Source organism: Microcaecilia unicolor, chromosome 4 (assembly GCF_901765095.1).
Source record: "Microcaecilia unicolor chromosome 4, aMicUni1.1, whole genome shotgun sequence".
In the NCBI taxonomy this organism is placed as follows: domain Eukaryota; kingdom Metazoa; phylum Chordata; class Amphibia; order Gymnophiona; family Siphonopidae; genus Microcaecilia; species Microcaecilia unicolor.
In genome coordinates this window covers 137928981-137943620 of record NC_044034.1, presented here as the reverse complement: position 1 = coordinate 137943620, position 14640 = coordinate 137928981, and the positions used below count along the sequence as shown (strand labels likewise).

General features: G+C 42.3%; 1 protein-coding gene across 2 annotated transcripts in view; it reads left to right on the top strand.

Annotated features, from left to right (window-relative positions):
- The window catches only part of LOC115468711 (cohesin subunit SA-2-like), a 312673-nt gene that overhangs the window by 118670 nt on the left and 179363 nt on the right, over nt 1-14640 (top strand). For both annotated transcript variants that reach the window (XM_030200630.1, XM_030200629.1), the window contains exons 11-12: nt 5168-5266; nt 8938-9017. In XM_030200630.1, coding sequence (XP_030056490.1) covers nt 5168-5266; nt 8938-9017 — 179 coding nt within the window. The remainder of the gene's footprint in view (nt 1-5167; nt 5267-8937; nt 9018-14640) is intronic.

The window sequence follows — 14640 nt, the reverse complement described above, 5'->3', positions numbered from 1 at the left end:
CTATGAGTGGTGAAAGTGCTCATGTGTATGTTACACTTACATGTTTTACCTGTTACACTAATATTCAATAAAGGAAAGACACTAATCTTACTATATAAATGAAGAGTGACCTGTGCGGCACGTCACAGATCACTCCCGAGTCCCGCGCCGTCTGTCGTTTACAGGAGCTACCCCGACGAGCTGCGAGAGCGCTTCTTAACCCGGCTCCTGTTTCCCCTCACCTCATCCGGAGGCGGGGGGCTGCCGAGGGGAAACCCATGTCAAAGCGGAGTAACGAGATGTGCGCAGACTGCAGCATGCCTGGAGAGGCTGTAGGCAGCAGCAGTGGTTCTCTCTCCTTATACTTGCTCCTGTCATCGTTCCGATTTCTGCCTGCAGCACTAAAGATGAAGTCGGAGGGCTGAGAGGAGCAGGTATAAGAAGAGAGAGAGAACGTGGAGTTGCGGGGGGAGGAGTGAGGGTTCAGGAGTTAACAGAGAGAGGCTCTGCCCCGGAACAGGAAGTAACCTGTTCCTGGGCAAAGGAAGCATGAAAATGAAGAGCCAACAGGCGCGCGGCACCCCCCAGCGGCGTGCACCCGGGGCGGACCACCCCCACCGCCCCCCCTTGGTACGCCACTGGCTGGTGCCAGTGGAGGGGAAGTAAAGGGAAAAGAGGAGAAAACAGGAGGAGACTGATCGGGAAGGGGACCTGGAGAGAAGAGAGCCAGGAGGAGATGGTCATACACACTCACACTCTCTCTCTCAACTCATTCTCACACTCTCATTCAGACAGGTGCACACACACACACACGCTCTCTCCCTCACACACACACACACAAGCAGGGTGAAATTTATCTCCTCCTTCCTTGACTCTCTGTCTTTCAAACAGATGTACACACACACACTTTCTCTGTCTCTCTTCTCTCTCACACATACACTCTCTGTCTCTCTCTCTCTCTCTCTCTCTCTGAACTCACTCTCACACTCTCATTCAGGCAGGCACACACACAAAATATTACATTCTGTACTTTTACAAGACAAACAGAAGCAGGGAGAAATTTATCTTCTTCCTTGACTCTCTCTCTCTCTTTCAGACAGACGCATATACACACACTTTCTCTGTCTGTGTGTGTGTCTCTCTCTCTCTCACACACACATACATACATACTCACACACCCTCTCTCTCTCTCTCTCTCTCTTTCTCTCTCTCTGAACTCACTCTCACACTCTCTCTCAGACAGGTGCACACACACACACAGACACAATATTACTTTCTGTACTTTTACAAGACAAACAGAAGCAGGGAGAAATTTATCTTCCTTCCTTCCTTCCTTGACACTTTCTCTCTTTCTTTCAGACAGACGCAAACACACACTTTCTCAGTCTCTCTCTCTCTCTCTGAACTCACTGTCACACTCTCACTGTCTTTCAGACAGGCACACACACACACACACACAGACTTTTCTCTCTCTCTCTCTCTCTCTCTCTCTCTCACACACACAGACAAAATATTACAACAATAAGGGAATTACATTTCACAAATAACAAATGCTGCCCATTTTCATGGGCTAAATGGCTTGTATTCAATAAAGGAAAGTAGGTGCCTGTGTTCCTTTATAGGCTCCCATTTATAGAATTGTCATCTTAGGATTCTGGCAATTCTTATGCTCTTGTACTCTGTTCCCAACAGTGGGCAATGAAGGTCACAAGTACCTGGCATGATCCCCCAAATTAGATAGTTTATATTCCTCTCACCCTAAGGGATAAGTATTGGCTTTCCCCAAGTCTGCTACCTTAACAATTTATGGACTTTTCCTCCAGGAATTTGTTCAAACCTTTTTTAAATCCAACAACAAGACCCAGAGCCTACCTGTGGATTGATTGAAAAAATATTTTCTCCTATTTGTTTTAAATGTAAAACTTTGTAAGGTTCATGGTATGTCTCCTAGTCATTGTACTTTTTAAAAGATTAAACAATTAATTCACGTTTACCCATTCCACTCTACTCAGGTTTGAGTTTTGCTCAATTTTCTTGCAGGAGAATTGCTTTTGAACATTTGTCCAAGCCAAAGGTTATCGTGATGTTATTTGAAAGGCATTATACTACTTGTAGTTCTGCTAAGTGCTGAACAATGGAACTACAGAGTAGGATAATGTACTAATCTCTAGAAGCTGACAAAGCAGAGTGTTTGTTTCCAGGAGGATTTCTTTTATCATATAAACAAGAGGACAATTTATTATGCATGCCTGTATATGTTGAGAAAAATGTCCAGATCAGTTCCAATAATTCTTTTTTTCCAATATATATATACTAGTAAAACAGGCCCGTTTCTGGCACAAATGAAATGGGCGCTAGCAAGGTTTTTCTCGGAGTGTGTATGTTTGAGAGAGTGTATGTGAGAGTGACTGTGTGTGTGAGAGAGAGAGTGAGACCGCTGGGTACGAGTGTGTCTCCTCTCTCCCCTGCCCCCCTCCAGCCACCCAGCGATTGTCCTGTCTCCCCTGCCCCCCCCCCCTCCAGCCACCCTGCGATTCTCCTCATTCCCCTATTTACCTCCGTCGAAGCGGCCATGTCTTTGAAAGCCCTGCCCGTCTGTAGCCATCCCTTCGACTTCGTTCCCTCTGAGTCTCGCCTGCTGACGTCATTTCCTCTTTCCGCAAGGGCAGGACTTTGAGGGAATGAACTCGAAGGGAAGGCTATAGACGTTGAGGTTGTGCCTCGTGCTGCTATCCTGTGGTTGGTCAGTGCTGTTTGTGACAAACCCGGAAGTACGTGACGTCAATTCAGGAGTTGGATACAGTGTTAGAGGCAGCACGAATACTTCAACCTTTCACAGCCACGGAGTCAGCTTCAGAACGTTGGAGGTGCTTTTTATTATATAGGATATAATCAGGGATGCACAAGCAGTTGGAAAAAGTTGCGAAAATCAAGCTGACTTTTATAATGATCAAAATCTTTTAGGTTCAGTGTCTCAATAGTATACATCCTCGGACAGTGTACTAGCTGACTAGTCAAATGGAAAAGCTCTAGATCCTGAGGAATTGGGCTAGATGTAAGAGTTGTCATCTGGATTTGTTTTCTTTGAAGAGTTTCCAGGACAGACCTCATGATGCCTCTATTATGGACTACTATGCTGTAAAAGCATTTCAATTTCTTGACGTGGTGAGACAACAGGTGCATTTTTAGCACAATTGAAGAAGAAATCTCTTATTTAACATCTTGGAGCATAATTAAAGAGTTCTTTTTAGATAGGTGTGTGAGGAAATCTATAGGATACTGCCCCTCTCTCTTAATAGCACAACCTCACAGTATCGAAGCCATCTTAACCTCCATAGTCCTGCTCAAGGGGAAAGTGACTCTGAAGGGGTGGAACCAGAAGGGCATGGTCCAGGAAGTATATAAGCTGAGGCCATAGCTAGGTTAAGGAGGCCCAGAGGGAAGCAGCAACAGTCCATGGCATGTGCCTCCACCACTTATATGTGAACTGCAACTGCTACAGTCAGGTAGGCAAAAACTCTACTTGGACCCTTGCAGATTTTGTACTTTGATCTGAGTAATTGCTAGAGACTTCCCTGGTAGCATTGAGGAACCATGGCAAGGACAAGTAAAGTGTGTGTGCTGCTGTACTGAGAGGGAATAAGGTACGAAGTAGCCCTGCATGAGCAGGCTACATGAGGACATTGTTACATTTATAGACTAGTTTTATGTTGCCTTTTTCCTCCTACCTGTGAATGGAACAGGACCCCTGACCTAACAGCTTTAATAAATGATCTTTTCCTTTACCTGCAACTGCTGTGTCTTATGTGGCCATTGGATCAGCCCTCATTCACATTACCACAGTAAGATATTAGTATCAATGGTGGAAGTAAATCTGGCTATAAAGTACTGAGCCCAGAAGGCTTGGTTTCTGGGCTAATGAAGCTGTTGATGGTAGTTCATCTTTGTATGATGACCTGTTACATCAAAGGCCTTTTATTTTGCTTTGTAAAAGTCTTTACACGCTTGAACATTTTTCATATACTGTTGTCTAAAAAGTGCAATTCAGAATGCATTAAAATAGGAGTTTGTTTCATTGATATTCTACCAAAGCTTTATTGACATTCTTTATAGGGAAAGAAGAAATATCTATAGCGCAGATCTGTAAGGCAACAACTTGAAGTCCTTGTGTGTGGTTTCTGAAATTATTAGTTTAAATTAATGGGCCTTGTCAGTCCTGTCCTATAGAAGGAAAGTAATACAGGAGACACTATTTTCCCATCCTTTAAGGCAGTGTTTCCCAGGTCAGTCAGATTTTCAGGATATCCACAATAAATGTGCATTAAACAGATTTTCCTACAGTGGAGGCAGTATATGCAAATCAATTTCATACATACTCGTGGATGTCCCGAAAACCTGATTTTGCAAGAGGATACTCTAGGACTGACTTGGGAAACACTGCTTTAAGGTACTGATTTGGTATGTTCAAGTATGCACACTGGTGGAAAGAACGTTATATAATGGCAATTTTTGCATACTTTGGTCAGCTCTCTATATCAGCACTCCACATGAATCTTCCTATCCTTCTGATCATTTTTCAGATGTTTTCAAGACAATAAAGTGCATTCTTCTTGGCATTTTTCAATGCTAAACTTTGGAAATCATGACTGTAAAGGGGGGACACTGCAGCACTGATGACACTTGTGAATATGACTTTGGAATACATTTTAGAGAGGGTAGAACACTTCCAGACTGGTGTGGATAGGTAGTCTAACAGGAATGGCCTGAGTTATAATTCCCTTGATAATGAGTGGAAATGGAGCCTAAGTAAAACCATTTTTGTAAATATTCTAGTTTCTGATGCAATTGTACTATTTAGACAAAACCTATTACCTTTCTTTCCAAAACAGCAAATATAACCCTGGAAAATGTAATAAATAGGTCATTTTGAAATATCATATGCTGTTCTTTCCCAATAACACTCTTAATACAAAATAGATAAATGCAATAATGAAAGAACTTGCTTTAGTGCAGTCTTGTCCAACTTCAGTCCTTGAGGGTGTTAAACAGACCAGGTTTTCAGGATGACCTATGGGATATCCTGAAAACTTGGCTTGTTTCTGACCCCTAAGGACGTAACTAGGAAAAGCTAGCTTTAGTCTGTGCTGCTTTTTGTCACTAATGCAGAGTGTCTTTTGCTATCTTTCAGCAGCCTAATGTGAGGTTGAAAAGTCTTTTGAGTCTGCAAGGACTGTATGACAAAAAGAAACTCATTTCAAAAATGGATCTTTTTACCAACAGATTTAAGGTATTTAAATTTTTTTTCTTTTTTGTAGAGAAAGCTAACATTGGCCGTACTCATTTTGGACCAGTAGTTTAAAAGAGTATATGTTATTAAAGCAAACGTGATATTCTCTAGGAATGAACAGGGTATCAGTCCTCACAAGTGGATAACATCTGACAGACTAAAACCATAGCACTGCGAACAGAGCTTAGAATTTTCCATTGAACTGTGCTGTGCATGTGTTGTTTCTGCATCTTTGCCTTTGTTTGTGGTGAGTGCTTTTCTTATCCTTACACATCAGGTTTGCTCTTTCTGCCTGTCAGACACCCCTTAATCAACAGTTTCTTGATTTTGTTGTTGTTGTTGCCGCCACGGCCTGCACAGATACTGGTTCATCAAGCAGCATCAGTTGATATTTTTGCTTTTGAGTCTTTTGACTTCACTTGGTCAATTTTTCTGTCAACGTCCCAGGAGTTGAAGGATAGAGGCTTCAAGAAATGCACCCAATATGATATCCCTGTTTCACGTGCCAGCAAATGATAGCTGGGGTCTTTCTGACAATAAGGACCATATGAAAAGTGTTTTTTTTTTGCTTCCCTAAGTCTATCCAAATCTATCAACTTTACTGACGTTGACCTGCATGGGTTCTGAAGTAGCCTATGCATCAACATTGAAGAAGCGTTGCTCCATCTCAAAGTTGAGCCAAGTAGATGCAATGGAGACAAAACATTTGCTAAATTTCACTGGACTGAAAGTGAAGGATTCTGCTGTATCAATAGTAGCATTGAAGGACACTGATTTGGAGCATTAACTGAAGGCAAAGAAGCGCTGATAAGGAAGGCTAAGAGGGACTTAGAAAAAAAGATTGCATTGGAGGCAAAAACACATAGTAAACTTTTTTTTAGGTATATTAAAAGCAGGAAGCCTGCAAAAGAATCGGTTTGACCGCTAGATGACCGAGGAGTAAAAGGGGTGATCAGGGAAGATAAAGCCGTAGCAGAGAGATTAAATGAATTCTTTGCTTCAGTCTTCACCGAAGAAGATTTCGGTGGGATACCAGTGCCAGAAATAGTATTCGAAGCTGATGAGTTGGAGAAACTTAATGAATTCTCTGTAAACCTGGAGGATGTAATGGGGCAGCTCTACAAACTGAAGAGTAGCAAATCTCCTGAACCGCATGGTATTCATCCCAGAGTACTAATAGAACTGAAAAATGAACTTACGGAGTTATTGTTAGTAATATGTAATTTATCCTTAAAATCGAGCGTGGTACTGGAAGATTGGAGGGTGGCCAATGTAATTCCGTTTTTTTAAAAAAGGTTCCAGAGGAGATCCGGGAAATTAAAGACCGGTGAGTCTGATGTCGGTGCCGGGCAAAATGGTAGAGACTATTATAAAGAACAAAATTACAGAGCATATTCAAAAGCATGGATTAATGAGACAAAGTCAACATGGATTTAGTGAAAGGAAATCATGTCTCACTAATCTACTACATTTCTTTGAAGGGGTGAACAAACATGTGGATAAAGAGGAGCCAGTTGATATTGTGTATCTGGATTTTCAGAAGGCGTTTGACAAAGTACCTCATGCAAGACTCTAGAGGAAATTGGAGAGTCATGGGATAGGAGGTAGTGTTCTATTGTGGATTAAAAACTGGTTAAAAGATAGAAAACAGAGAGTAGGGTGGGATGGGAGTAACTAGTGAGGTAATTAAATTTGCTGATGACACAAAGTTATATAAAGGAGTGGCCTAGTGGTTAGGGTGGTGGACTTTGGTCCTGGGGAACTGAGGAACTGAGTTTGATTCCTGGCACAGGCAGCTCCTTGTGACTCTGGGCAAGTCACTTAACCCTCCATTGCCCGCCGCATTGAGCCTGCCATGAGTGGGAAAGCGCGGGGTACAAATGTAACAATAAATAAATCGAGGGAGGATTGTTAAAAATTACAAGAGGACCTTACGAGACTGGGCGTCTAAATGGCAGATGACGTTTAATGTGAGAAAGTGCAAAGTGATGCATGTGGGAAAGAGGAACCAGAATTATAGCTACGTCATGCAAGGTTCCACGTTAGGAGTCACGGACCAAGAAAGGGATCTAGGTGTCGTCGTTGATGATACGTTGAAACCTTCTGCTCAGTGTGCTGCTGCGGCTAAGAAAGCAAATAGAATGTTAGGTATTATTAGGAAAGGAATGGAAAACAAAAATGAGGATGTTATAATGCCTTGGTATCGCACCATGGTGCGACCACACCTCGAATATTGTGTTCAATTCTGGTCGCAGTATCTCAAAAAAGATATAGTGGAATTAGAAAAGGTACAGAGAAGGGCGATGAAAATAATAAAGGGGATGGGACGACTTCCCTATGAGGAAAGGCTAAAGCGGCTTGGGCTCTTCAGCTGGAGAAAAGGCAGCTGAGGGGAGATATGATAGAGGTGTATAAAATAATGAGTGGAGTGGAACGGGTAGATGTGAAGCGTCTGTTTACGCTTTCCAAAAATACTAGGACTAGGGGGCATGCATTGAAGCTACAATGTAGTAATTAAACTCTGGAATTCGTTGCCAGAGAATGTGGTTAGCTTAGTGGAGTTTAAAAAAGGTTTGGACAGCTTCCTAAAGCAAAAGTTCATAGACCATTATTAAATGGACTTGGGGAGAATCCACTATTTCTGGGATTAGCAGTATAGAATGTTTGTACTGTTTTGGGATCTTGCCAGGTATTTGTGACCTGGATTGGCCACTGTTGGAAACAGAATGCTGGGCTTGATGGACCTTTGGTCTTTCCCAGTATGGCAATACTTATGTACTTATTCTTATCTGTCTTTTTTTAAGTATGATGTTTTGATCACAGGGATTTTGGCAGCAGCATCTTCCAAGCTTCCCTGCAAAGAGGACTAATCTTACAGGCCCATGTCCCAACCTCTGATACACCTCGTGACCTCACAAAATATTGCCTCTCCTCTTGCACCCCATGTATCCTTAGCATTGGCAGTATTTTAGGAGGTGTTAGATAGAGGGATCCAGGCAGCATTGGACTGCCACCTTTCCTCACATTGGTGCAGTGCATTTGCTGCATCAAACACTGAACCAAAAGGAAATCCAACCAATTCTTGAAATCTTGGTTACAGATAGATGCATAGCATTGTTACTGATGCCTCAGCTTTACTTTACAAAATTTGATTTCTTCCCTCAAGGCAAGCTACAATAAGAAAAAGATCATCATTCCCCAAACAAATAAAGAAAAAGGCAACCTAGCAGTTCTAGGGTTGTTTGAAGAAAAGAGGAACAAAATGCTGTTAGAATCTGCAGGCAGCCTGCTCTCGTTGGCTGAACATCTAAAACAGAAAAATCTGATTAGGAATAGACACACATAGACTTACCATATGTCCAGTTTTACTCTGACATATCCTCTTTTTGAGGACACCATGGAACGTCTGGCGGTTTTTGCCAGTCTGCTTGTTTGTCCGGGTTTGCAGGCAGGCTGATGAGCGGACCTCGATATTCTGTCCTCCCCTCCCCTCCCCTCCTGTACGTTATTGTTGTGCCCTGGTGGTCTAGTGGCCTCAAGAAAGAGCCCCCTCTTTCCTGCCTGGTGCTGCTGCAGACCTCTCACTCCGGGAGCCGCTTTTACATATGATAACTGCATTAGTAAATGCATTTCCAGATAATTTTGTTTTATTTCTGTTTTGCATCAAATAGGATCGCATTGTATCTATGACTCTGGACAGGGACAAGGAGGTAGCAGCTGAGGCCATGAAGCTTTTGATATATATGTCACAGTAAGTTATTTTTCTTTCTTTTTGTACTTCTATGAGTTATTATCTGAGTTTAAAGTGGTGGTGGAGAATTCAGGGGTGGTATTCCTCACCTCCATTTCCTTTCCCCTCCTCCCTTTGTGACTTCCCATCCATAGCCTGTTTTCCTTTTCCTGTTCTAGTCCACCTTTTTATCATTTTCTTCTACTTCTCTTTATCCCCTGACTAACAGCAGTGATGCTGCTGCTTTCAGGTGCTGAGTCCACTGAATCAGAATCACACAGTCCAGTAGATCATTTATTGTTTTTTCAAGAGTTTTTGACCCCAGCCATACATCTGTAAGCTTCAGAGCTGCCATAGGAGAGTATTAAGAAAGAGAGAGATTACTTTTGCCCTGTGAACACACTTTTGCCACTCTCTCTCTCATGTGCCCTTGCAAATAAGTAAGTAAAGAAAGAAAGAAAGAAAAATAAAATAATCTAATCTTGTTCCTCACTCTTTTCTCCTCCCTCCACAAAGTACAAAAAGTGTATGTGATTGAACTGTAGACTCTATTGGAGCAATTCTATAATATGGAGATTAACATTTACGCTCCCATTACACAAGTAAATGTTTAGAATAATGGCATTTATATATGTTATATGCTCACATATACACATGAATGCCAGAAGTCTGCCTAAGTGCTATTCTGTAAACAAAACCCACTTAACTTACATTGTGCGTCTTTGCAAGGGGGTTATACACATGGGGGGAGCAGGGCTCAAACTTAGATATATAATTTACAGAATACAGCATTTAGGTACGATCATTTACACCAGCTGTATGGTTGACCTAAGTGCTTGTGCTTAACTTTTAGGTGCATGTATACCTGCTAATACTTGTATACTACAAAGAAACATAGAGTAGGTGCCTAATTGTAGGCCTGTAAAATTGTTCTGTATAAGCTTAGGTTAGAGAAGTGGCAGAGGAATGGTTTTTCTTGTGCTGTTGCTGTGTCCTGAGCCATTCCCTGATAGCCTGGCAGCATTTTCCAAGCCTGTCTCATGCAACTACTGTTGTGCTAGCCCATCACTCTGCCAGTTCCTTTCAAGTTATCCAAGTCTCTCACTCTGTTTCAGCCACCTCTCTCATTTTTTTCATTCCTCTTTCCACCTAGAATTTGTGTCTTCCTGTCTCTGATAATTTCTAATTTGTTCCCTTTTTCTTTTCCCATCTTTTCTTCCTTTGATCTCCTCCATTCTCTCTCACTCTCCCTTCCCTTCTAGTTCTAGCCCTCCTTGCTCTTATCAGCTAGTACTCTTCTTTCCCACCCCACAGCTGCTCTCTCCTTTCAATAGCACTAGAAGAAGGAAAGTTGCTGTTTACTTTTTATTCTGCTAGACCAGTCCTGACCAGTAGATTTTGTTCTTCCACCAGCAGGTGGAGTTAGAGAAGTAGATACAATCCAAAGGTCTGACTCCCCTGGTCATAGTTTATGGCCTGCACCCCAGTGATAGAGTCCCTTAACCAGGGGTTTCTCCCAACAATCAGTCCATGGGCCCTTCCCTAGTCAAGGTGTTTCTTTTGTTTGAAAAAAAAAACTCTCACTGCCTAAATTCCAAAGTGATCTCAAGTTCTGTTTCCCATTTGTTAACATGATACAGAATTGGAGTGGTCAATGAAAGTAGCACTTTATAGAGTCGAGTGATACACCCTCTACTTCCACCTCCCTTCATTGCCTGTTCAAGGAGAGTTTCCTCTAATCCAAGTTCCTCTACTTATGGACAATAAAATCCCTTAATTGCCTATATTGAACCTGCTGATGGGTGTGAGACCCATATTCATCTTGCAACTCTGAGAAGGGCAATAGCTCTCCCTTCTCCCACACCTGGACCAAGGTTCGAAACCCTTACTGTTCTCATACTCTCTAAAACCCCCTGTTTACTAAGCGGCACAGCAATGACGACACAGACAATTCAAAGTGAGTGGGCTGTGTTGGCTTTAGTGCACGGCTTAATAAACACAGGGTTAGGTTTGGTCTGTCTGCCCTGGTATAAAGCTTGGAGCATGACATATAGTCATTTACAAAAAATAACATCTTTCTGGAAAAAACTTCTTCAGGTGCAAAGAGGGAAATTAAGGCCAGATGGGACTGCCATTTTCAACAAATCTTGCTTAGTGAGCCAAACCACAGCCCAAAGCAGTGTGGGGCCTACCCAAGATTGCTCCAGTCATTCCCAGGCTTTTGGGGACTGAGAGAACCATTCTGTTAAAAATATGAAGTTGAGCAGCTTGAAAATAAAGCTTGAATTTAGGAGCTCCCATGCCCCCTCTCCCTTAGGTTGCTAAAAAATGGACCTCTGGGCCCTCAGAAGATGCCTCCTCCATATTTATGCAAAAGCTTTCTTATGCAATTTAATAAAAAATAACTCAAGTATAGGCAAAGGAAGTGCAAACACAAGTAAAGCAACTTAGGTAAAAGCATCAGTTTAATAGCTTTGATCCATCCAATCCAAGAAATATTGAGACCCTCCCATCAATCTGTGTGCAAATGGTTAAAATCTCCTGGAGTTTCTGCCACATCTCCAACCAGAACTGAGTTACTATCAGGCTCATTTTCAAAACAGAAAAACGTGTAAAAAGTGGCATAAAGCAGCATTTGGAGGTTTTTCTCACAAAAACGTCCAAATCAGTATTTTCGAAACCTATTTTTAGACGTTTTTCATTGAAGTCCGTCAGAAGTGCGTCCAAATGTCAAGGGGACATGTTCAGGGTGGGAATTGAGTGTTCCTGAGACTTAGATGTTTTTCAGCCATAATGGAAGAAAACAAAAATGTCCAGGACTAAAATTAAGACTTTTTGAGCTAGACCTGTTTTTATAATGAATAAGGCACAAAAAGGTACCCTAAATAACCAGATGACCTCCCCTTATTCCCCCAGTGGTCACTAACCTCCTCCTACCCCCCACCCCCAAAATGTGATGAAAAACATTACTTACCAGTTTCTGTGCCAGCCTCAGATGTTATACTCAGTATGCAGGTCCCTGGAGTAGTCTAGTGGTGGGTGCAGTACACTGCAGACAGGTGGACTCAGGCCCATACCTTCCCCTACCTGTTACACTTATGGAGGAAACTGTGAAACCTCCAAAACTCACCAGAAACCCACTGTACCCACATATAGATGCCCCCTTCACCCGTAAGGGCTATGGTAGTGGTGTACAGTTGGGGGGTAGTGGGCTTTGGGTGAGCTTTGGGGGGGCTCAGCAGACAAGGTAAGGGAGCAATGGTCAGATGTGTACTTGGGAGCATTTTATGAAGTCCACTCAGTGACCCTAAGGTGCCCTATTGCTTTCCTTGGATGTCAGGGGTACCAGTGTACGAAAAATGCTGTCTCCTTCTACATCCCAATGGCTTGATTTTGTGTGCTTTGCACTTGGGCATTTTGTTTTTGAAAATGGTCCGAAAACTAAAACGTCCAGGTCACAAAACCTATTTTCAATAACAAAAGATAGACGTTTTTCTTGTTTGAAAATGACCTTCTTTGATATTCAGATTTTGGACATTTTTTGCAAAATGTCCAAAGTCAGACTTGGATGTCATATCGAAAATGCCACTTCACAGGGCACTAATATATGTGCCTTTATTTGAGGTGCAATTCCTACAAAAAGAGGTTGTAGATCCTATGTAATTTCATAGGTGTCCATAATGCTCTGTGAGTGGTAAAGAATAAGGATTGTCTAATAGATGCAGATCTACAGAATTGAGTGCGTAATTTCCAAAAGTTAATCCAGTCCAAGTCAGTTACTTGACAGTTAGTCTCCATAGACCAGATACTTTTCAACACTGAAGTATTGTGTGGTAGAGAGTAGTAGAGGTTTATCTTGAATTATTTTATACCATTGGATGCGTCATGACCCGCCGCAGTTCAGAGTTTTAATATCAGGCATACTATTTGATGTTAAAGTGGAGCACATGATTTGGTGCAGGAGGTAATCGTGATGGGCAGGGCCGGTCTTAGCAAGTGCGGGGCCCTATGCAGACCAATTTGGTGGGGCCCCGTCCTAACCCCGCCCACCCTAGCCCCGCCCCACCCTAACTCCGCCCCATTGATAAGATTATTCCATTTTTAGAACATTTTTTTATTTATGAAATTTCAAATAAAGACAAATGAAGCTAAACTTGTACAAAAAAACTGATTGAAATAATAAGCACAATGCTGCTACTACTACTACTACTACTATTTAGCATTTCTATAGCGCTACAAGGCATACGCAGCGCTGCACAAACATAGAAAAAAGACAGTCCCTGCTCAAAGAGCTTACAATCTAATAGACAAGAAATAAAGTAATCAAATCAATTATTGTGTACAGGAAGGAGAAGGGTAGGTGGAGGCAGGTGGTTACAAGTGGTTACGAGTCAAAAACAATGTTAAAGAGGTGGGCTTTCAGTCTAGATTTAAAGGTGGCCAAGGAAGGGGCAAGATGTAGGGGCTCAGGAAGTTTATTCCAGGCGTAGGGTGCAGCGAGACAGAAGGCGCGAAGTCTGGAGTTGGCAGTAGTGGAGAAGGGAACAGAAAGAAGGATTTATCCATGGAGCGGAGTGCACGGGAAGGGGTGTAGGGAAGGACGAGTGTGGAGAGATACTGGGGAGCAGCAGAGTGAGTACATTTATAGGTTAGTAGAAGAAGTTTGAACAGGATGCGAAAACAGATAGGGAGCCAGTGAAGCGACTTGAGGAGAGGGGTAGTATGAGTAAAGCGACCCTGGCGGAAGACGAGACAGGCAGCAGAGTTTTGAACCGATTGGAGAGGGGAGAGGTGACTAAGTGGGAGGCCAGCAAGAAGCAGATTGCAGTAGTCTAAACGAGAGGTGACAAGGGTGTGGATGAGGGTTTTGGTAGAGTGCTCGGAAAGAAAGGGGCGGATTTTATGGATGTTGTAAAGAAAGAAACGACAGGTCTTGGCGGTCTGCTGGATGTGAGCAGAGAAGGAGAGAGAAGAGTCAAAGATGACCCCAAGGTTTCGAGCCGAGGAGACGGAGAATGAGAGAGCCATCAACAGAAATAGAAAACGGGGGGAGTGGGGAGGTGGGTTTGGGGGGAAAAATGAGAAGTTCGGTTTTGGTCATGTTTAATTTCAGGTGGCGTTGAGACATCCAGATAGCAATGTCAGACAAGCACGCTATCATGAAACCTCCTTTCCCCAGAAATTATTCAGTTCAAGTCCACTACAATTAGTACTTCCAATTCTCATAACAAAGGAGAATAAAGGAAAAATATTAGGAAAAGATCCAGTAATTTCAAATTCCCCTATTACTCTGTAACCCATCAAACTAGAGAGGCAAGTAGCCACATCAGTTACTAAATAGTTTGAACTGATTGTACCTACTTTATATCAGATTTTGCTACTTCATGATTTCCATTCTCAGATTTTAGCTTAGTAATCTTTTCTTCCTGTGATTGCAGTCTAGCTTCCAAATGATTAATTTGAGGTGTCATATCATTAATTACTGGAAGCAGTGTTTTAGCTAAATCTGCTATTGCCATCCAAATTTTTATCGGGAGAAATATCTGCAGATCTATGTGAAAATAACCCAGATATGTTAGAAACAGCCTTTTCCAAGCCAGAAGATCTTACTTGCTCAGCTTCTCCAGCAACTAATGTTGTTGGG